Genomic DNA, 23,273 nt, shown 5'->3' with positions numbered 1-23,273 from the left:
ACCTACTAACCGGTAGGTATCACATATAACATTTTATTTCACTACAACTGATCCCTTGGCTAAAATTTCACCTACTAGAAAGTGACGATGCAGTGTTAATGATAACGGGCTCACCTGTTAGGGGTATAGCAATCATATTAAACCTATAGCACTTATCGGTTTACGCGACATGGTACCGGAACCTTCAATCGCTTAGCGGCACGTCTTTGTCGATAGCGTGGTTACTAGCTCCGACAGAAGCCTCCCACCAAAGCAGACAGAGAAAATTCAGAAGTTTGAATTGATTTTTATTTGATTTGATTTCGCATTGAAATCTAAGTATGGATGTTCTTTATGTCTCTCAATAAGGTCAAAGTGTATATAAAACGTAAGCTTACAGAAAAATCCTGATATGAAACATTACATGTATGTTTTTATGTAATCCTTAACAGGATTACATGTATTATAAAAAAGCTTGGATATGAATTGCTATAACTTCATAGGTAAACATTAATTCGACTGTAAGATGGTGATAACAAAAAAAACCTGGCTAAGTTTGTTGTGGGCTCTTCGTACACCAGGGCGCGTTTGGAACCTTCCTAGCTTTAGTTTTAAGTTAACGAATGCAGTTATCACCTTACATAAGTGTTAACATGTTAAATGTATGAACGCTTCATAAGTGCCTGTGATAAGGTCTACATGAATAAAATATTTTTGAATTTGAATACCCGAATAGCATAGTAGTAAAGAATATGAGCGATACAATTTTATAAGAAAGGCTACGAGTGTGAAGGCGCTCTAAAGCGCAGCATCCAATGCCGTTTCCCATGAAGGCTTTTAACGCCATCTGGCGGCCGACCGGCTCGCTATTACACTACACAGTAATGGCGTATGGCGCGATATCACATACAATCATTACAAGCTTTCATTTAACTCGCTATGCTAGTTAGTAGGTATATTGTTGGGACAAATCTTGCATCTGTACTTTGAACAAGGTGTGCCCTATAGATTGTGTTGACATTTTTCAAAAAGTTTTAGGATGATAATGCGTGGTAACTAAAGGCGCAGTGGAGAAGACCTCAACTCGACCTCCCTTTCGGGGATACTGAGTTCCATCCCTGACACGCATTTCTAGCATTTCAGAGCTATGTGCTATTTAAGTATTTAAATAGCTATCAAATTGCATGCCGGAGAGTTCTCTATAGCCTTATTAAAGGCGTGAGAAGTTTACCAATCTGCACTTGGCCACGTAGTGGACTACGGCCCGAACCCTCCTTTTTCTGAGAGGAGACCTGCACCCTATAGTGAGTCAATATAGAAGCGACCTACCTCATTTCAAATGCAATAAGTAAGGTGTGGACTCGAAATTGTACTGTGTCTCTTCTCACAGTAGAGAAATTATGTATAAAATTTAATGGTTGTTTAAAAATGGCAAGTGGACTATCACGGGACATTTCAAAGTAATTCTTATTTGCCTAGCAAATAATTAAGAATATACAGAACCCTCAATCAGCTATTGCATGCAGTGCATTGTGTCCAAAAACAATGAAAGCGCCCCGCGCTCGAATCACTTCACACCCGCGGGATCAAGCAAGCTCACAAACTTTTTCCCATTTTATAATAACCGTTTAAAATATATGAGTTAAAATAATTACTGTCAACTGCTAAATGGTATAAAGTGACTAACCGCCTGTTCGAGAAGCGGTGATAGCGCATTGGGAAGGAGCTTCAGGGGGCCGACTTCGAATCCCAGCACGCACCTCTAACTTTCCTAAGTTATGTGCGTTTAAAGTAATTCACATATCATTTGCTTCAACTGTGAAGAAAAAACATCGTAAAGAAACCTGCATGCCTGAGGCTTCTACATAATGTTCTCAAAGGTTTGTGGAGTCCAATAATCTGCAATGGGCCAGCTTGGTGGACTACCCGTGCTCTGTAGGGGGCCGGTAATGGGTTGATTTGATAGAATCTCTGCTGAGTTTCTTGCCGGCTCTTCTCAGTGGAATCTGCCTTCTGAACCGGTGGTAGAGTCTCTACAAACAGACTGACTTGACGTTTCAAAAGTGCTTATAAACTAGGCCTATTGTAAATGAATTTTGAATTTGGTTTTGAATTGAGAATACTACGATTGTAGATAGTCTTCTTGTATTAATGACATAGATTAAGGCCCAGTTCTGCGTTATTAGCAAATGATAATAATATACAAGCCCATTTATTTGAATTGGAAATTCGCCCAATGAATATTAAAGTATTATTGTTGCTGTATAAAAAGAAATAATTCTGATTGAAATAGGCAGGTATTTGATGATTATGCTGTTATCAATAAGTCACCTACCTAAAATTTACCGCTTAAAAAACTTATCTACTTCCATAAGGAGATAACAAGTTCTTGTATTAATAATTGTAGCGGGTTCCGAATCTTTATGAGCATAGGGGAACCCTAAAAGCCTACTAAATAAAACGTTGCATTACGTCGCAATAGATAATCAGTGTTTTTTTCTAGTCACTTGGTTTTATGTGGACTGTGGCCTAAACCCTTCTCTCTCTGAGTGGAGACCGGTGCCCTGTAGTGGGCCGGTAATGGTTTGCCGATGATGTGATAAATCTTCTGTAAGATATAAAAGTTAATGTAAGCGGTTTGAATACCGGAATAAACGAAATGTATTTTCTATGTTCATATTGTAATAAGTGTTAAATGGTTCGTGTAATTTCAACTTTTTCACGACTTCAACTTGACATGACACTCTACCGCCTGTGGCGCGCACTTCATACAAGCACAAAAGCACCGCCTACCCTAAAAATTTTGTAAATAATGTCTCATAAAAGAGAAGTATTTTTCCATGTTCCTACTATATGCATAGCCAGGTCGAAGACCGCGTTTGTCTACCGCGTGTCTGGATAGTAGTTAAAAACGATACTACTTGTACTTACTTACACGAATTTAAAAACAGCATTAAAATAGTGTTACTATAAGCACTCTCTAAATCGCAATTGAAGAAAATATTTAAAAAATATCTTGACCCGTCGTTAGCGTTATCTATCATTCTTTGGACTATTTTAAATTTGAATAAGTAGAAAAGATATATTATGTGTATTTTGTACCTTTTTGACGAAGCTATACAACATTACAGGAGGAGAAACGCTACGACGCCAATGGCAAGAAAATAAAGAGGAAGAAGGTAGTCGCAGCCGCCCCTGAAACCAGCAACCGCGGCTGCTTGAGGATCATCACTTGCGGCCTAATAGGCTGACCCTGACCTACCGACCTCCCGACCACCAATGCACAACCTCACTTAGTTATGCTAAGTCTAGTGCTTATTTACTTAGACTTCCAAGTCAGGCTAGTTTAAAAGGGGTACGAACATCACCAATCAAATACAAATTCAAAAACTCTCTATTCAAGTAGATAATATATTCTAATGTAAAGTTGAATAGTTACTTTGTTTATTTACTTGAAAGAGATGATCTCAGGAAATCTCCCCTGTGTCTGTAGGTAACCGCATTCCATGCTCCCCATATCCCAGTTTCTCACCTTTTAACAGCAGGTTTACTTAGAATTGCCTTTCGTAACTTATTATAATACCTAGTACAATTTACGTATTACGAATACTTTTAGTTATTTATTGCCAAGAGTTAGATATACCTACGCCTCTGGTAAAATGTTATTACAAGATAGATAGATAAATTCTTTATTGCACACAATTAAAGGATAATGATAATATATATTGAAAACATAAATACAAGAAAAATAAAAATGCGCAAAGGCTGTCTTATCGCTTTAAGCGATCTCCTCCAGACAACCCTTAATGAAAGAAGAAAATAATTATGGAAACTGGATAGTGCAATTTTTAAAAATATGTCGTAATATAAACTACATCAACTATGTATAACAGTAATACATAACCTAACCTAACCTACATACAAAGCAAATATATAAGTTTATGACTCCGTAGATAAATAATATTCTTTTAAACGACTTTTGAAGATGCTTAATGATTTAAACTGTCTTATGTCTCTCGGCAATCCATTCCAGAGTATAACCACCTTGACTGTAAAAGAATTTCCATACGCATGCGAGTGACTGGCAGGACCGTGCAACCTGTTGTTATCCTTAGCCCTGAAATAGCACTGAACAATGCTCCCAAGACAGTTGAATCGCTCTTTTAAATATGGTGGCGTCTGAGGATAAAATAAAATAGAATATAAAAGACAAAGAACGTGCAAGTTCCTACGGGATCGAATTGGTAGCCAGTTTATCCGAGAACGATACTGGGACATATGATCAAACTTACGTATACCAAAGATAACCCGTATACATACGTTCTGCAGCCTCTCCAGTTTATAGAGCATGGTCTCTGATAAATACAAGTAGCAAATATCAGCATAGTCTAAAATAGGTAATAGAAGTGAATTTGCTAAGAGAATTTTAGTTTTTAACGGCAGAAAATTCTTCCACCGTCTCAAGTATCCAACAGGGGCAAAAATTTTGCGACTCAATTCAGAAATTTGAGCTACCCAAGACATTGTATTGTCCAAAATAAGCCCAAGGTCTCTGACTGCACTTTTCCAAGGTATAACAGTACAAATAGAACAGGTGGTAAACTATTATATGATAGAGAGGAAGCATGCAACGAAATATGCCACCCTATATTATTTTAAAACGCATCAAATATAACATGGCCACATATTTCATGAATATTTTAATAATATGGCCTCTATGCACTAGCGGAATTTACCAGTTCAATGGGTATGTTACCGTCTTCTTATTTCTTAATTCTATGCCATTGGTCAGGTTCAAATCGAAGGATTATAGCGGTGGATGGTAGTATTGGCTCGAGTGACTGTAACGGCCCCTAACGCGTAGGTATTTCAAAACACCGACTTATGTGTCGGAACATATTCTGTGGAAATGACGCCCCCTGAAACCTGCCGACGGTATCCATGGTCGCTTCCGCTCTCCGCACTTTCCTTATGCTACGATAGGATCCGCTCTCCTCTTGGCGTGGAATCTATCAGGAATCGCCATGGAATCAGCGTCAGTTTTGAAGGGTCAATTAGCTATCTAAAGATTTAAATCTTTAATGTATTTATATTTTTGTAAAAAATAAAAACGAAACAATAAAAACTTTATTTTATGACATTTTTTGTTTTATTTTCTTAATAGCCTCAGTAAGCTAGGGTTCGATTCTTGGGTCGGGCAAAGTACTAGTATGTTAAAATTTACCCTTTAATGTTACGCCTTTGGTTAAAGCCTGCCTACCCGCATTGACGAACCGGGGAGGGTATATACTCCCTCTCTGATAGAGCAGTGGGACGTTAACATAAGCTGACGATGAAGAGCCTAATTAAAGTACTATGCTCTCTGCTGTATACAGGCCTAAATCATAGGAGGGAGAGACATAGCTATATGAGTCAAGCACCCATTCCAAAGCAATTTGACGTGAACCTCGATTCTTAGGTAAGGTTAATAAGTGCAATTACCGACAACGACGACGGCTTATCGGAATTTCAGACCTTCGAAGTAGGTAAGCATACTTTCCATTCATTTAATATTTTCATTTCGCTGACTTTGCATACACCTGAAATGAAATGTCAAAAAAGACATAGCATTCATTTTACATATATACAAATAACAGTAAACTTTAACGTCACTAACTGTCTGCACAATTTTCACTCAAATCGCATCAAATCACACTATAAAAATTAGGTCAAATATTAAGACGATAAAGTAGGCAAAGATGAATAACGTATTATCTAACTATCTACTTAATACGTAAACTTGATTAATTCATGATCTTAAACCGACAGAGAGAACACTGGATTCCTTTTAAATGCATTTTCTTGTGCAACAAAATGAAATCGTGACCTGGCATATTGATGAACTAGGAAAGACATTTCATATTGTATAAATAGAAGTAACCACCTACCTTTTTGTTTTTGTCGTGGTGGAAAAGCTTTGTGTACTGTACACTGTATTGTCCTTTTGGGCAGGATAGAGGGTATGTGGCAATCGTTTACCCAAATTAAAAACCACCACGGCATGAGGATGGCTTTAGTAAACGTCCGGGGAACCTGTTGTATACTTCCCAGACAGAAGCATCTACCTACCACTTTACATAATATACCTCTGAAAATATTTTTTAAAGTAGTCTAGTAGTCAATTTAGATAATCTGAAGAAACTTTTGTTCTAGTTATAAAAATACTGAAGCTTATTGGTATATAGGATGGGTAGGTACTTGAGTTATAAAAATAGTGGCTAATAGTGACATCTAGGTTAATATATCTGAACTGTTACGAGACCGCACCGTGGTCTACATACATTTGTCCACATAGTTACTCAAAATAATACTAGATGGCGTTGTTATAAAAATTAAAATACCCATGCAATTATGGTGCACTATTCTTCAGTTATTTGCAACTAACTGCTTAGAATTACTAACGAAGATATTTTAAACATGAGAGTTAGGTATTTATTTCACTGTTTTCTTGTCAATCTAGAGACACAAGAACTACAAGTCAAATAAATAGTGCAATAGAAATGTAATCGATCGGCCATAATATTGCATAACGTTGCAACTATAAAAAAAGCTTAGTTATACAAAATTGCCGCAGTTGTGCAGGTTACAAAATATTGTGACATCATCAAATGAAAGGCGCGCTTTATCCAAATCGTTTATTCAAGCAATTGAACATAATATGAACAAACTATAACATTAAATTTATCTACTTATATTTACACTTCATATTCTTACTTATACCGTAGATTAAAACTAAAACTTATACTAAAATGAAATGCAGAACTTTTCATTTGTGAAAAATCTTGTTTATTTTTATTTAACTTACATGAGCTGTAAACTTAAACTTTTGTTTGGAATGAAAATATTCTGCATTCTTTAAATTATGTCAATTACATTAATATTACATAGAACAATATATTATCATTGATATCAAGGGTGTTCCCACATTTGTCCGAACAATTCGACATCGATCATTAAAAAATATTTAAAAAATGGCAAAGCCATGTTTTATTATACACAATTAAGTATAATGAAAATACAATCATTTTAAGGGTTCGGTCTACCACTGACCAACCGAGTTTTTTGAATATGATAACTATAAACTGTGTCAAGTAAAATGAGAGTTCCATGCCAAATTTTTCACTTAATTGGTGGAATGATTAATTTGGGGCGAACAAGTCAGAGAAGTCAAGTTACTCGACCCAGCAACTCGCCACGTGTTAAATAGAAGGTAACTGAAAATTCTTATGGTACAATTATTGATTAGATACCTACAAATGAAATAAATTAAATATAGCTATGTGTATGCTGATGCTTTAATGTCGAATTGGATGACAAATGTGTAGACTCTGAACTGCCTATTTTACAACTGACTTTCGCTTTTTCTATTGGCCAGAGAGGGGCTAAGAGGGGCATGGATTTAAAAGCTGAAAGTTTGTAACATTTGAACTCAACCTTACTTAAATTAGCCAAATTGGATTTTGTGTAAAATTAAATTATTTATAAAAAAACCATTTCTATAAATCAAACAACTGAACGGACGAGACTTTATTCCTGGCTTCCATGGAAATTCCAGGATGGAAATACTCAGAAACAAAGAATGCTGTCCATGCTAACTTACACTGCAATAGGATGAGTGATTTAGGAGAGCATAGGGTACAAACGAATATTCATTGTTATTGATACACATTTAAATAGATATTTATTACATATTATTGTATAGTAAGCAATAAGATACATAGTTATGGTGTACAAGAGGTGAACCACGATTTCACCCACATTCAATTTAAAACAAAATGTACCGCAAATAAGCTATAGCATCAAACAAAAAATTTAAAATACCCTGGTCCTTTTTAAAAATTGTGTTTTCAAATATACAAACTCATACATTAGTAAAGATCATATTTTTATTTATATCATATTGTACTGTAAACTTCACACTCAGGAGCTAACTGTAAATTTTTTTTTTCGCCAAATAATTCAAATGTCGTGTTGTGATAAAACAGCATAAGATTCTGCAAAGACCTAATGAATGGCGGCAGTCGGTCAGAATCGTGGCAAAACATGCTTTATGAAGCAATCCAAAATGCACATGGTAAGTTGCAATATCCAGTTTGTCATCCTCTGGTAAAACCTTACAAACTTTCAGCCTTCCCTAAGCACCCCTTCAAAATAGCTATCCCCCTCTCAGAACATATTCTGTTAGGACTATCATATCTCAGGCATGATTTTTTATAGACCTTAAACTGACTGACAAAATAAAAAGATATTAGTTTGATTTAAGGAGACGCTAAATAATATTTATTGAACAAATTTTGTCATTATAACCACTTGCTTGGGATTAAAAATCATGTATTATCAAAAATATGGAAAGATCTCTTTGAAGAATGAAAGAAATACCACAACCATAGCAAGCTTCATAACACAATTTATGTGTTTCATTGCTTGAAACTTTTCAATATCCCATTGAATTCCCATTAAGAAGCTCAACAGCTCTGCTGAGCATAAGGCCAAATTTAGCACATACTCTATAGTATAATTGTCCACTTATATAGGATCAATACATATACTGATTGACTCTTTACCATGACTAAAATAATGCACCTTCACATTTAAGCCCTACTCCAAGACCAAAATTCAAAATCGTATACTTTCAAACTTCTAAAAGTTGGGTAATGCTAATTTGAAGGGGACTCATATATTATTAGACTAGATCAATGAATGAAAGTGTGAATAAATAAAAAAATAATGTTAAGGTTTTAATAATAGTTTAGTTCAAATTTTGTATATTTCTGTTCCCCATCGCATGGTTTGCCTATGTGTAGATATTATAAAGACAGAAGAGAATATAGACCTTGTTGTACATTCTTAATTAATAATTCTATTTTAACAAAGCTTTCTCTATAGGGATGTAGATGTATCTCGATATTGAATTGCTTTAGAGAATTATAAAAATTTACACAGGCACTTGTTTATTTCTGCGGATAGGTGTATAAACAAGTGATTTATCAGAAGCATACCTGTATGAGTTTCAAATCAGATCAGGCTGCATTGGGAATCCTAAGAATTTTCCCCTCAGTTAAAACAATTCAATTTCAATAAATACATTTCTTATTGTGTACACTTTGCAATACACTATAGTCAGTTTCTAATGACAAGCTTTTACCTAAGCAATGCATTTCAATCAGTGGAGTGGAAACAAATAAAAATAGCCTCCAAACACGAAATATAGTCTCATATAAAAATGATGGAACACATCCACATCATAGATCCAACACTGAAAACACCACATAAACATCAACAATGGTTTGCCATAAACAAAACTTAAATAGTGAATAATATTATATTATATTGTGATTTAACTAATTCTAAAGCGTGTTTCTAATGGCTGATACTAGGACTCTGCACTTGGTGACACTCCTGAGATTCAGCCATCAAAAGCAGGTATCAATATATTACTATCCAATACAGAGTATGCCCAGCCGTCTGTCCAAAGCTCAAGTGACAACCTTCACAATGAAAACAAAGAACTTAAACTGATGCAAGGAAAACAAGATGGAAATCGAAGATTTTATTCATACATATGAATTTGACTCCATTCATATTGAGTGAAGGGGCCCTCTCTTAAGAGTGGTTCAAAAACTAATCACTCATGAAATGTAACAGTCACTTGATATATTCAGACTCAGGTTTGCTACAAAAAGTGTTTTAGATCACCAGTATTAATATTAAACATGAAGCCTGATAATTTGTGAGATAGTATGACAAAAATCTTTGATATTAGTTATAGCTTGTGCCCATCGCACAGTTCAAGTTCCAGGTGGCAGTATTTGGTCATGATTGTGGTCTATGCAGTATATTATTTACTCCTTATGATATCATTACATACAAAAATATTCTAATTTAGAAATAAATCTATAAACACAAAATAATAAACTTCAAATAGAATTAACTTTTTAAAATCTAATTATTATTTAAGTTTACAAGTGATACTCTAGTTCTCCCTTCGCCTAACGTCCTTTTCACTATCGCGGCAGGGAGGGCCGCTCGGCAGGCACTTTCGCATAGTCTAGTAACAACTAGGTCACAGATGTGAGGAATATCCACTTTAGACAGAGCTTCAAGCAAATATTACTTTGAGCTGTATAACAATATAGACAGATCATTGTGAGTTAGGATTCACAGTGCAAACAGACAACTTCCAAATAAAATTATTACAAGAGTAAATAAAATATTTTAGTAAATTTCTCAGGAGAACATTTGTTACAGACCCATTAACATACAAGTGATTTAAAACATCCTATGATATATTATTATAGTATCACCTCACTGCTGTTCTCGTGGAAATTTACAATCTAGAGATACCTCAATCGTCACCAGCCGCCTGGGGCCGGCGCCGAGCGGAGGTCTCGGGGACTCTCGGGCGCGGCGACGCGGCGCGCGGCTCGGACCTCACTGCGGCTGGCTCTGTTGCGCCTGGTTTGCGGACTTGGTGATGACAATCGTCTGCTTGCCGCCCACGCCCGCCTTACCCAGCTGCAGCATGTTGGACGGCAGCGTGATTATCTTGTTGCCACCCACAGAGTTGGCCGAGACCAGTTTCACGATGGTGGCGCCCGGTGCGAGCCCCTGCGCGGAGCTGACCGGCACCGCAGGCCGGTTCTGCATCATGGCCATCTTGGGCACCGTGGCCACGGTCATGCCCGTCGACGTCTTCACCAGCGTCACGTACTGCGGCGCGCCGCCCGCCTGCGCACCTCCGCCCGGCGTCTTCTTGATGATAACGGGGATGCCCGCGTTGCCGCCCGCCTGCCGCAGCACAGTCGCGCCCGCGCCGCCCGCCGCCGTCGTGGCCACCTGCTCGCCCGACTTGGCCGTCACGATCTTGTACACGGGCGCGTTCATCTGCTGCCCCGCGAGCTTGATGGCGCCGCCGCCGCTCAGCACGGGCATGCCACCAGCGCCCAGCTTGACGGGCACGCCGGCCGCCACCTTAGCCTGCACGCCGGCTTGCACAGGCACGCCGCCCGCCGTCTTCACCAGCACGTTGCTTGTGCCGATTTTCACGTTGCCGGGGCCCAGCTTGAGTGGAGTGCCCACTTTCTGCACGCTGTTGGCGATCTTGCCGTGGAGGTTGGTTCCCAGCTTGAGCGGCATCGCGTTGCCGGCTAGCTTGACCGGCATGTTGCCGCTGCCAAGCTTGACGGGCATGCCGCCCGAGCCAGTCTTCACCTGCACGAAGCGCGGCGAGCCCGCCACGCCACCCGCCGTGCCGATGACGATTTGTTGCGACGACTGCGCAGTGGACACGCGAACTGTGCTGGGCGTGCCCACGCCGCTCACGATGCGAGTTACGCCCTGTGGCGTCACGGCGGCCACCTTGATCTGCTGCGAGGAGCCCGGCGCCGGAGACTTGACGACCTTGCCCTGGTAAGTCTGCTTGATCGTGGGAGTGTTGGGGGATATTTTGACGGTGGCCTGCTGTGACGGCATCCTAATCGCCCCCGACATGACCTTCTGCGGTGTAGAAGTGATGGGAGCGGCAATCGCGCTGATAGGGGACGCGATTGCGGCTATCGGTCGCGCCGGGAGCTCTGCAGGCGTGGCGGGCGAGCTGGTGGTGACGGGCGAAGTCAACCCAAAGGCTTTTGTTGCATCTGGTTGGGCTATGGGCGAAGCGGGCGGGGGCGCGGCGACAGGTTCAGCGGCAGCGGGGAAACGTGCTGGGGTCACTTTTCCACATTTCTGAACTTGCAGCAGATACGTTGTGACAGTGTTCATGGCCGGCCAACTCAGCTCCAATGAAGTTGTCCCCGCTCTAACTAAAGCAACTCGGCCAGCCTGTGGGGGCACTCCAACTTCCAGATACCATAGATCCTTGCAGCAAATCTGATTGTTCCATGTTTTCCTGTAGCCATCCCTGCCCGACCAGATGTACAGTCTAGTCTGAATAGCCACAGCGCTGTGACCCGCACGTGCTCTTGGCACACATTCTTCAAACTTGTCCAAGGCAATGCTATCCCACGTCATGGTCTCCAAGTTGAGAGAAGCAAGAGTATTGGTGCATTTCCACTCCTTCTCATGAGTGGCAAGTTTAGATTCATCGGGTACTAATGGCACCCACCCTCCATACACATACATGTGATGGCCAATGACTGTAGCAGTGTGCAGGGAGCGTGGTAAGGGAGCCGGGCCACCAAGGTCTGGTCGAGACCATGACATGCTATCTACATCCAGCACCCACAGGTCTCCTAGACGTGATCCACTCATACCTCCATATATGATCAGAGAGGATTTTCCAGAATTCTTGTCCGTGTAGGAGACGCCGCTGTGAGATTCGCGCGGAGGAGGAGACTGCCCATAGGTCAGTGGAATATCCCAGACGGTCATTGATGAATTAGGGTACATTTCCAAAGTATACAAATCGTTCAGATATCTCGGTATATTGTTCTTGGGGTCATCGCTCTCGTTTGCCAACCCACCAAAAAGATATACCTTACCATTTAGCAGTGTGAAGCTGTGGCCGAGCCGTGGGCACGGTGGCAGGCCCTGCTTGGGGGGCAACGGCTTTAACCGTTTCCACTCCCATCTGGAAGCTTGCAGTTCATACAGATCGTTAGAATACTTGCCGTACTCTACCATGCCGCCAAACACCAAGAGACGGGTACCGTCGACCACGAAGCCGTAGGCGGCGCATCCTGGAGGAACTTCTCCCTTCGTGACAGGGACGAACCACTGGTTTGTGGTGGTGTTGAAGACGTGAAGCTCGTGAACGATTCCTTCATTTCCGCCGCCGAAAACTATCATTAAATCTTTTATAGCAACAGCGCGATGGCCATGGCGGGGTCTTGGTTGAGGGCCACTGGGATTGTACACTTTTTGCCACTTAAGTACAGCGTTTTCCTTCATTTTTACTATACATTTGTTAATAAACTTTACACCGTATGTATCGCTCGGGATGCGTATCTACAGCATAGACAATGAGAAACGTCGTAAATAAGCTTTGAAGAAAATATTCGGGCCAGTTGCAGCTTCGTAATGCTATCTTATTCGACTTTCTCTTTCGCACCAACGCAATTCGCCTATGAGTAAAAAAAAATCACCTTATGAAGCTTCGAGTGTATAACAAAAATGGCGTTAGCAACAGCAATGGCAACTTAACAAAAGGTGAAAGAGCGGCGTCAAGAATTGTCTATGCTTAGTTACAGCTTATAAATGTTAAATCACCACAGAAAAAAAATGTATACTTACATCTGTTTTAGACTTGTATAACTATAACAAAATACGATACCGCTTGTTAAATTAAATAATTATGTAATATTTACATAATTAGGTAGCAACCATATAATTTATGCAGTCGGTGGGGTTGATTATACGATGGCTTCTTTAAATACTATCAAATTATTATAACTGCGAAAAACAATTATCGTAGTGAGATTCATGGAATATATGAATACCGAGTACATCTCTTTTCAGCTTATATAATATAATCCAGTTTAAAGACTAGTTTCCGAAATTGATTTATATTAAAACGCACTACTACTTATGCACGGTTCTCACTCACACGTAACATATTTTTTTTATATCTTTAATGTTATTATGTAGTAAGTTGCAATATCGATAAAACTCAAACGTACCCAAAGGATGCCAAAAATACCCTCTTTCTATGACTCCGTTGTCCGTACGTTCGTCCGCCTGTCCGTCATGCGTCGGTCAGCGAGATGTATCTCATGAATCGAAAAGGAGGTAGGAATTTCTAAAGCGTGTGTATATTTAATATTATCTATTGTCGCTTTAACAAAATATACCCAAAATCAGTCAAGTGCGAATCGGGTTCATCCGTTTGTCAGCGGGCTGTATCTTATGACTAGGTACAAATTTTAAGTTTTCACAGTTTTAAAGAAGGTATGTTTAAAAATTGTCGCTATAACAACAAATGATAAAACCGGTAAGTGTTTGTCGGACTCGCGCACGTAGGGTATGGGTAAGGATTCTACTATTACATGGAACTCTTTGTGCCACCCATTGGGCACGAAACCCTAACAATGAAATCGTTCTTAGCAACCCAGTACACCTTTAAAATGACACCCATATTGTTAAATAGTCAATTTTACACAGTTTGATTTAGGGTCTCATTAATAGGGTATACCCCGCTCTTCCCGTCTATGAGTTCCAGTACCAGGAGGTAGAGGTAATTAGGGAAATAATATTTTGTAATACATTCCTTGTTCCCAACTTATGTGTGATATAAGGTAAATATCTTTCTTTATTAAATGATTGCTATAAGAATGAAGTCTAAAAGAGGGTACATTGCCGAAGAGCTGTTTGGTGTGGATTGCAAAGATTGAAGAAATTATAATGACACCATAGTAAATTAAGGTTAATTTTCACAATATATCATGGAATTGCGCAAAGTAACGCCTGTTTCTATCCAATATATTTTCATTTCAGTATTTTGATCTGTCAAATCGGCAGTATTGGATTTATCGGATAATAAATATTATCGTTATTCAAATAATAATCTTTAATATAGAAAAAAAAGAGTCATTTTCGTGTCTTATGACCGTAAATCTTGCCCTTAACAGTATTTTATTGGCAGCATAATTAGGAGATAATGATTGATTAAAATTAGGGGACGTATTGGAGGGGCTACGTCTGTATGTAAGGTATCCGTGTGGCCAATATAAAATGTCTTTAGAACTTAACAACAAATAAAAAATACCCTGAAAAAAGGAGAAATGTAGTTTTATATAAATTTCCACCCAATTGATAAAAATCAACCAAATGAGGCTTAATAAAACTAAACAGTGGCACTGAATGTTGAAACGCATACATTACTCTCATGTGCCTCTTATGCCTGTTTTCACTAATGACGGACAAGGTAATGCAACAAGCTACACTTACTTTGGGGCTAGATGGCGAGGTGTGTATTGTCGTAGTATATTTATTTAATGCCTAAGTAAGTAAAGTCTAATCAAAGAATTTTTAATAGGCATGCAATTGATTTTCACTTGGAAACTGTTGTATTTTTTGTTTGTATTATCATATTTTGCATTTATTGGATGGCTTGAAGTTAAACAAAGAAAAAACTTGCGAGATATTGCCATCAGTGTCAGATGAAAAAAAATATATATTCGGTTTTTTTAGTACACAAATTTGTGGGTTATGGCCGTGTCCTGACGGCAGATCAGAATACATAATTGAACATTTTACTTTATAAACTCCTCTATTCCCTCTTTGATATTTGTTTAGAAGTTTCAATAGAATTATACATTCTAAATACCAATTTCGTTTTTCTCTATGGTACAAATATAATTCAACACTATATAGCAATCTAGAATAGTAATAACTATTAGTTCTTATATTGGCACCACTGTTAGAACAAAAGCGCGGTTAAATAATAATTCGCAGAACTATATAACTTTTCCATATTAAGTTGGTTTTAACATTGATTACAATTATTCTATTTCGGAAATAATGTAGTTATAGTTCAAAACACTAACATCTGCGTAAAAATCAAATGATATGCGGCTAACCTAATTTTTGTTTCTATTTTTTATTTTTGTACACTATTGTAGGTATAAATAGGACTGTCTATGGTTCGATATAAATATTACAACGCAAACAGACTATGTCAACTAATCCAAGGAGGATACCAACTTTCGCAAAGACAAACTTAAAGATACACCGATAGTGTTTATCTCCTCATTGAGAAACTTAACCATGTATGAGCAGTAAAGTAGGTACCTACTTAGTTTACAATTATACGTTTATTATGTATGGACGCTTAATAAGTGCCTGTGCTATAACAGAATAAAGATTTTTTGATTTGTATAAGAATACTAAGTAAAGGGTTCTGGACAGCGTAATAAAAAATCAGTGTCGATAAAATTTCTTGATATTTAGACTCAAAGTCTAAATATCAAGGAATTTTATGAATCTTTTAATCGGTAACACAAATTAATCGGAGCAGTAACAGCATCTCAATGGCAATACAGCTTTGGCACAACAATTCGGCACGGTAGACGCAGAAACTAACTTTGGTTTTTAAAAAAGTCCACCAGAAACGATGGTTTTCCTGAGCTAAAAAGTTTTATAAATATTGTGTGCATCACAATATTTATTAAACATTAATAAAGGTTAAAATTATGCTTAATAAAAAAACAAGCTTTTTCTCTGCCCCACAACATATGTCACAGTGACTTTTCTGGAGCATAAAAACAAGCCCCGGAAAAAATTAAATGATCTCTTTCTTTTATATACTTTTTGTTACACTTTTTGGCAAGCAAGTACTACAAATCTATGGGTCCTGGATCTGTCATTTACATATTCTGTGTTTAGTTACTTGTCTGTGGGTTTGGTTTGTATTTCATACATTTTGTAGACAATAAACTCTGTAGGTAACTAGTAATAATAAATAATAGTTTAATCGTTGAGGAACTAACAAACCTACCCTACCCTAAGATTATGCAAGTTTTAATTCTATTGTAAGTTTTAGTCCTTAATTAAAATGGGTCAGACTAACGAAAAGTTGCTCAGTAAGGAAGATTATTCTAATTTCAATTATTGATGATCAAATTTTGCGCGCAGCTAACTATAGTAAGTGCAGACTTACCTACAGAACTACCTATATCTTTAAGTATTAATTTGTGTAGCCTAACAAGGTATCCATGCGCTTAGGCTCTCGGTTTTTACGTATTCATAAATCTTAATATTATTACAGTGGAAATTTATTGTTATATTTCCTAATAACAACAGAATGTTATATCAGTATCAAATCTAAAAATTCTTAGTGCTGATATCAACATTGTTTATATCAGGTTGGTTTTGTATTGGTGGGTCTGACTTAACAATCTGAATCATATTGTATGTGTTACAGATTTTGTAAGTGAGTAATGCAACTGCAAGGGCATGGATGAGAGAAAACTAAGTTACAATAATTTACTGAGATATTCAAATGGTTTGTCTAGAAGTTGGGGTGATTCCCCCTGGATTAACCTCAGATTGGATCAACAGCAGACTGCAATAACAAAAATTTTCAATAAATAGAGATGTTAAATTAATATCTGTTATTTAATTTATTAAACATGGGTTAGACTGCAGTGTTTCACCCAGTATCCTAAGAACTTATAGAGTGCTATTTATTGAGGGTACCTTTAACTGAGATCCGATTGATGTATCTATCTCAATGTCTTCATTGGACCCGCTATGCATATAAACTTTTAAGGGCTTGACTTTACATGCATTGATTAAGAGTATTAGACCATGACAAGGTTAATAACTAGCAATTGCCTTTCCTAGTTGGAAATCCTGTGGGAACAATTAATTTTAACTTCTCCCAAAGAATTATTATTACTCGGAGAATTGGTAATATATATGTACAACAATAATCAAAATCAACATAAAGAGACCTCCCTAACTGATACAAGCTCTCTTTATGTGAAGCATTGCATATTAAACAAGGGCTGTATTTCAAGTCTTATGTGTTTTGTAGATGTTGAGTTAGCAACTTTGAAAAGCTGATAGTATAAGAAAGAAGATTTGTAAGCTTGCCATCATATTGTTTTTGAGTAGGTATAAAAAAAAATAGACAGCAAAAAGACCAACTTTCTTTATATCTTGTTCCCTTTTAAAAACCTAATAAAGCATTATAATATTAAAAATCGGTATTTCAGCAAAGAAACTATCTATATAGCAATGTTCTACATTTTTGTGGCACCCATTAAAAATATTGTAGACAATATTGATTTCTTGCTTTTTAGTTGTTTTAGAAAGATGGTTTTTTTTAATTTTCAAGTGTGGTCTGCAGGTTTTAAAATTATATCTAATACAAAATATTGCTCTTCACTTAGCCGTGGCGTTAATGGCTGAGGTGTTCTCTGGGCACTTCAACATCACCACCTTTATTGTACATATATACATAAATGCCTTGCCTACAATATGTCAGAAAGGAATCTGGATACCACCTACTGTTTTTATTTTATAATATTTATATTATTTCCGCAAGCAAGATCTTGACCTGATAAATGATAAGCATAGAGAGAAGAAAACGTATGGATATTCATTGTTAAGATGTTAGTTTTATTATTTTTTCATAATCACTAGGTAGCCATACTCTATGTTACTAAATGTATATTTAATACTAGTTATCACAATCATCATCATCATCACCATTTCGTAAGCTTACAGAAAAGTCCTATTATAATGTTAGGGATAACTTAAACGATAAAAAAGCTTGGATGTGAATTGCTCTAACTTCATAGCTTAATATTAATTTACTGTGAGATGGTGATAAAAAAAAATTACCCAGGTAAGTTAGTTGTGAGCTCTTAGACTATTGCACGTTTGGTACCCTTGCAGCTTTAGGTTTAAGTTGGCGAACGAAGTTATCACCCTCCGCTTACAATCATGTAAACATATATGTATGAACGCTTCATAAGTGCCTGTGATAGGACTACATGAATAAAGAAATTTTGAATTTGAATTTGATCAGCCTAATAATGTCCCACTGCTGGGTAAAGGTCCTCTCTCTGAGGATATACGGTTATAGAGCATAGGCCCACCACGCTGCTCCATGCAGGTTGGCGGCGTTTAAGAAGTTAGATTTCTATTATCCGAGGTCGAGCGCCGAGGCAAGGGTTTGAGTTGGGCAACGCCGATTTGCGAACTTCGAGTTACCTTCGAGTTAAACATTTCGTATAAAAAAAACCCGCCCGACCTGAGAAATACGATCCGCAGTCAAACATGCAAACCACTGACCATTCAGGCAGTCAAAGGATATAATATAAGAATTTTAATTCGACCGTCGACGATTCATTCTATTACAACCTAAATAATACTATATAAAATATAGATGTTTTTTTCCTCGTCTATATCACCAAGTTCGTACCAAGTTTATATCACTAAGTTTATTGATGTCTATTACGAATGGCGAATGCCCAATAAATTCTTTATTATAATAGAATTATTTGAATATCGTAGCAATTTTGAAAAACTGTTATTGGGCCATTGAGTATTTTATTATTTATTACATCAAATATTGAGAAGGCATTTCAATATGCTCTGCTGCTCGTAAGAATTAAAATAAGCTTAAAAAAATATGTAGTAGGTAACATTTAGGTATTAGTGCGATCGGTCGAATCTTCGTCGACTTAAATCTTTTTGAAATTGTCTCAATTAATAAAAAGCCTTTTAGATTCGTTGGATCGCGACAAAAGGGTTTCATTTTGGCGGACGCTAAAGAATGATTAATATTTTAAAAATTTAAAAGGGAAAGCTTGTTTCGAGCATTAAACTCATTTCTTTAAAGTTTAATTAAATTCACAATATAAAAAGACAGACTTCGTTATACAACTAAAAAGCAAGAAATAAATATTTTCTACAACATTGTTAAGTCGGGGCCTAGTAAAAGGTAGAAAGTTACTATGTATATATCATATACTACGTATTCCTTTTTATAAAGTAGCAAGGAAAATACAAGTAATTTTCTAAATTTTACCTGGCACCAACTTAAAAATGTTGTAGAAAATATTTATTTCTTGATTTTTAGTTGTATAAGTTTTTTTTTTTTTTTTTTTTTTTGGTGGGTAGGCACAAAATAAACAAGTCATAAGTTTTCTGCTCTGATTTTAATTATTGATATAAATTAAAATAAGTGATTATTGTTTACAAATTATGTACCTTTAAATAGCCTAATCCTGCCAGCTTACATACAATTATTTGCACAGAATTATTCAACAGCTTACTCAGTATCCCAACTTAACCTCACTTTTCACTGACTCATTGTATATTTACAACTCTAACAATAGAGTCTCTAAAACAAAGCTTGGATGAGATTAAGGATCACTTCAATGCCAGAATGGCAGAGTTCCAGAGGGATCTAAAGGGTGCTGTCCCGGCCACAAGCCCTACTTCTAATGTTAACTCGCAGTTTGGAGCCTTTCGGTCATTTGTCTTGACTGCCTTGGAAAATCTTCAGCTGCAGATGGAGCTCTTGGCAAGGCAGCAGGATGAGCTGGAAATGCGTTCTAGAAAGAAGATTCTTCTGGTGCACGGTGTCGCGGAGGCTGACAAGGAAGATCCTGGAACTTCTGTGTGTAATATTTTATCTGGGCACCTCAAATTACCCCATCTGACCCCAGAATCTCTGAGCCGTTGTCATCGCTTGGGACGTGCTGGTGGTGATAAACCCCGTGCTGTGCTCTTGAAATTTAAAGATTGGGCACTCAGGAACACAGTTTGGTCTGCCAAGACCAACTTGAAGGGCTTTGGGGTAACAGTTTCGGAGTTCCTAATTAAAAGCCGTCACAGCATCTTCCTGGCGGCTCGACAGCGATTTGGCGTGGCGAAGTGCTGGACTAGGGATGGCATTATCATGGTGCTCGCCCCTGACGGTAAGCGGCATCGCATCGTATCCATGTCTGAACTGAACGCTATCCCAACCTCCGTTCAGGGTGTTTCTGTGTCGGCCAGTGCTGCTACTTCTGCACATCAAGCAGCTCCGAAGGATTCCAAGGTGGCTAACCCGAGGATTAAACGAGTAGTCCGCAAATAGGGCTTCTTAAGCATTTTTTTTTTTCTCTCTCTCCAGTGTGCTGTTTGACCGAGAATGTATATTTTACGGTAACTATTTTTAGTCTTTTCATTTCACTGCAGATTTATGCTTTAAAATTGTTATTGTGAATTTTGTTTTGTTGACAACTGACTGACACCGACAGGCGTTTTATTTTATATATTTTTTTCTTTATTCTTTCTCTTAGGGAACGGCAAAGGTATATCACCATACAGCCGGGTCTTCAGTGTTTGTTTTATATACAACTCGGATTATGGAATTTGACATTCGACAGTTCGTTCGGAAACTCTATAGATCTTTTATTACTAGAGCACAGTCTATTGAGGCCTACAGCACTCTGGTCAGAAAATATTTTATATCCGTTAGTTTTATTGAGTTACTATTGTTTTCTTTTTTTTCTCTTTCTTTTTTTTTTTTTTTGTTACTTTCTGTGTAATTGTTTTTTTTCTGCTGTTTTCCATTATTTATTTTACAGCTGGCGGATTGGGAAAATTAGTTCGTATATAGTTTTAAAAGACACGTTGTCGTTGTTATTATAATATACATATATATTTTTTTTTTTTATTATTAAATTTTAATTTATTTTATTAGGTTTATATTTATTATATTAATATTTATTATTTGATTATGTCGTCTGATAGTCTAAATAGTGATCTTTTTCTGTCTATGTCTTCTAGTTCCAATAGTTTCCACAGTACATCTTTCCTTCCTCTTAATGTCTCCCTTGATTCTTATTTCTCAGATTGTCGTCAAACATTTAATGTTGTTCACATTAATGCACAAAGCATCCCGGCTCATTTTCCTGATATGCTTGCGTCTTTTGATTCCCGGAATTTGCATGCTATCTTGGTGTCTGAATCTTGGCTTAAAACTTCTTTACCTTCATCAGCCTTCTCTTTACCAGGTTTTCGACTAATTCGGAATGACCGTGTTGGCAGGGGAGGGGGTGGAGTTGCGATCTACTTGCGATCCTATATTCCTTTCTCTGTTGTTAGTTCGTCTTCTCAACCCCCTCTTCCTGATGCGGCTGAGCACTTACTGGTGGAAGTTCTCCTATCTCATACTAAAATCCTTCTTGGTGTATTCTATTGCCCTCCATCTATTTCCAATTACTTTCACTCTTTTGAAACCCTGTTAGAAAAAGTAATCCCCTCGTACAGCCATTCAATTATTATGGGAGACTTTAATACATGCTTACTTAAAGATGATTATCGTTCCAGGAATCTTCTGGCTACGATAGAATCCTGTAGTCTTTCGCTACTCCCCCTTGCTGCTACACATTATTCTCCCGGCTGTACTCCCTCTCTTCTTGACTTAATTATAGTTTCTTCTCCAGATTTCGTCAATAAGCATGGTCAATGTCCTGCTGATGCATTTTCCTATCACGATTTGATTTATCTCTCCTATAATATACGTCCTCCTAAATCGAAAGCGAGAATTCTTCTGCGGCGTAACTTTGGAGGGATTGATAAGAGTCTTCTATGTGATGATGCCAGACATTTAGATTGGGCGGCTATCATGGATGTGGATTCCGTTGATCGCAAGGTCGAAATATTCAACACGCTGATTACACAGCTCTATGATAAGCATGCTCCGGTAAGACCAATTAAATTTAAGCACTTGCCAGCTCCGTGGTTATCAGAGGAGATTAAAATTCTAATGCATAAGAAGAACACGGCAAAATTTAATTATAAAATTAATGATTCCGATGCTAACCGTATAAAGTATCATAAAGCACGAAATCGCTGTAATACATTGTGTAGAGATGCCCAACGTCGCCACATCCATAAGTCAGTCGAGAACGGTGATACCGCTAAGACTTGGAAATTTCTTGAGTCACTTGGAGTTGGTAAATCATCCCCTAAGACTTCTATCAACATTGATATTGAACTCCTTAATAAACATTTCTCTACTTCTGATACAATTGATAGTGTCAATAAGGAGCGTACTCTTAGTATTCTTTCTTCGCCATCAACTCCAGACTTTTTATCTTTTACCTTCAAGACTTTCACTGAATGTGATGTTAAGAAGAGCATATTGTCCATCGCCTCGAATGCAGTCGGTACTGACAGCGTCAGCCGTAATATGATCTTTCCCATTCTTGATGTTGTTTCCCCTTTTCTTACCCATATTCTCAACTATTCCATCTTGACTAGCAAATTTCCTGAAGCTTGGAAGAATGCACAAGTCACCCCTCTGCCTAAAAAGGCCAATCCTGTTTCTTTATCTGATTTCCGTCCCATTTCTATTTTACCGTTCCTTTTCTAAAGTTCTTGAGAAGCTAGTTTACGAACAATTCCATCTTTTCCTTAATAAAAACTTACTTCTCAGTCCCTTGCAATCCGGCTTTCGTGCTGGTCATAGTACAGTTACAGCGCTAGTAAAAGTAACTGATGATATTCGGTGGGCGATGGATAATAAGGAACTCACAGTACTGATACTGCTAGACTTCAGTAATGCCTTTAACTCAGTTGATTATGATATCTTGTTGAGTATCCTGCGCTCCATTAACATATCTCCATCGGTGATGGATTGGTTTCGGAGTTACCTGTTTGGTCGTCGGCAACGCATTCGGATTGAGGAGACCTCTTCATCCTGGTGTGATGTTGCGGCCGGGGTACCTCAGGGTGGCGTGTTATCTCCCTTACTCTTTGCTATTTTTATTAATTCAATTTCCAAACGTATCTCTTCTCTCTATCACATG

At 37.7% G+C, this 23,273-nt stretch overlaps 2 protein-coding genes and 1 long non-coding RNA gene across 3 annotated transcripts in view; 2 read left to right on the top strand and 1 right to left on the bottom strand.

Annotated features, from left to right (window-relative positions):
* LOC120625283 (cytochrome b5-like) overlaps positions 1–5,082 on the top strand; it is a 107,536-nt gene extending 102,454 nt beyond the window's left edge. The window contains exon 6 of the mRNA XM_039892302.1: positions 3,111–5,082. Coding sequence (XP_039748236.1) covers positions 3,111–3,230 — 120 coding nt within the window. The 3' untranslated portion in view covers positions 3,231–5,082. The remainder of the gene's footprint in view (positions 1–3,110) is intronic.
* Positions 5,083–7,886: 2,804 nt separating this feature from the next.
* Positions 7,887–13,142, bottom strand: LOC120624902 (host cell factor 1-like). Its single transcript, XM_039891686.1, has one exon. It carries the CDS (start codon positions 12,904–12,906, stop codon positions 10,450–10,452), a length of 2,457 nt encoding a protein of 818 aa, XP_039747620.1. The 5' UTR covers positions 12,907–13,142; the 3' UTR covers positions 7,887–10,449.
* Positions 13,143–16,343: 3,201 nt separating this feature from the next.
* LOC120625252 lies at positions 16,344–17,060 on the top strand. The gene is made up of 2 exons (XR_005658791.1): positions 16,344–16,596; positions 16,877–17,060. It is a non-coding gene; the product is annotated as an uncharacterized LOC120625252 (long non-coding RNA).
* Positions 17,061–23,273: the final 6,213 nt, after the last annotated feature.

This window comes from Pararge aegeria, chromosome 7 (assembly GCF_905163445.1).
Source record: "Pararge aegeria chromosome 7, ilParAegt1.1, whole genome shotgun sequence".
NCBI classification, from domain to species: domain Eukaryota; kingdom Metazoa; phylum Arthropoda; class Insecta; order Lepidoptera; family Nymphalidae; genus Pararge; species Pararge aegeria.
Note: the sequence above shows the minus strand (reverse complement) of the source record. Positions and strands in the feature narration are given on the sequence as shown.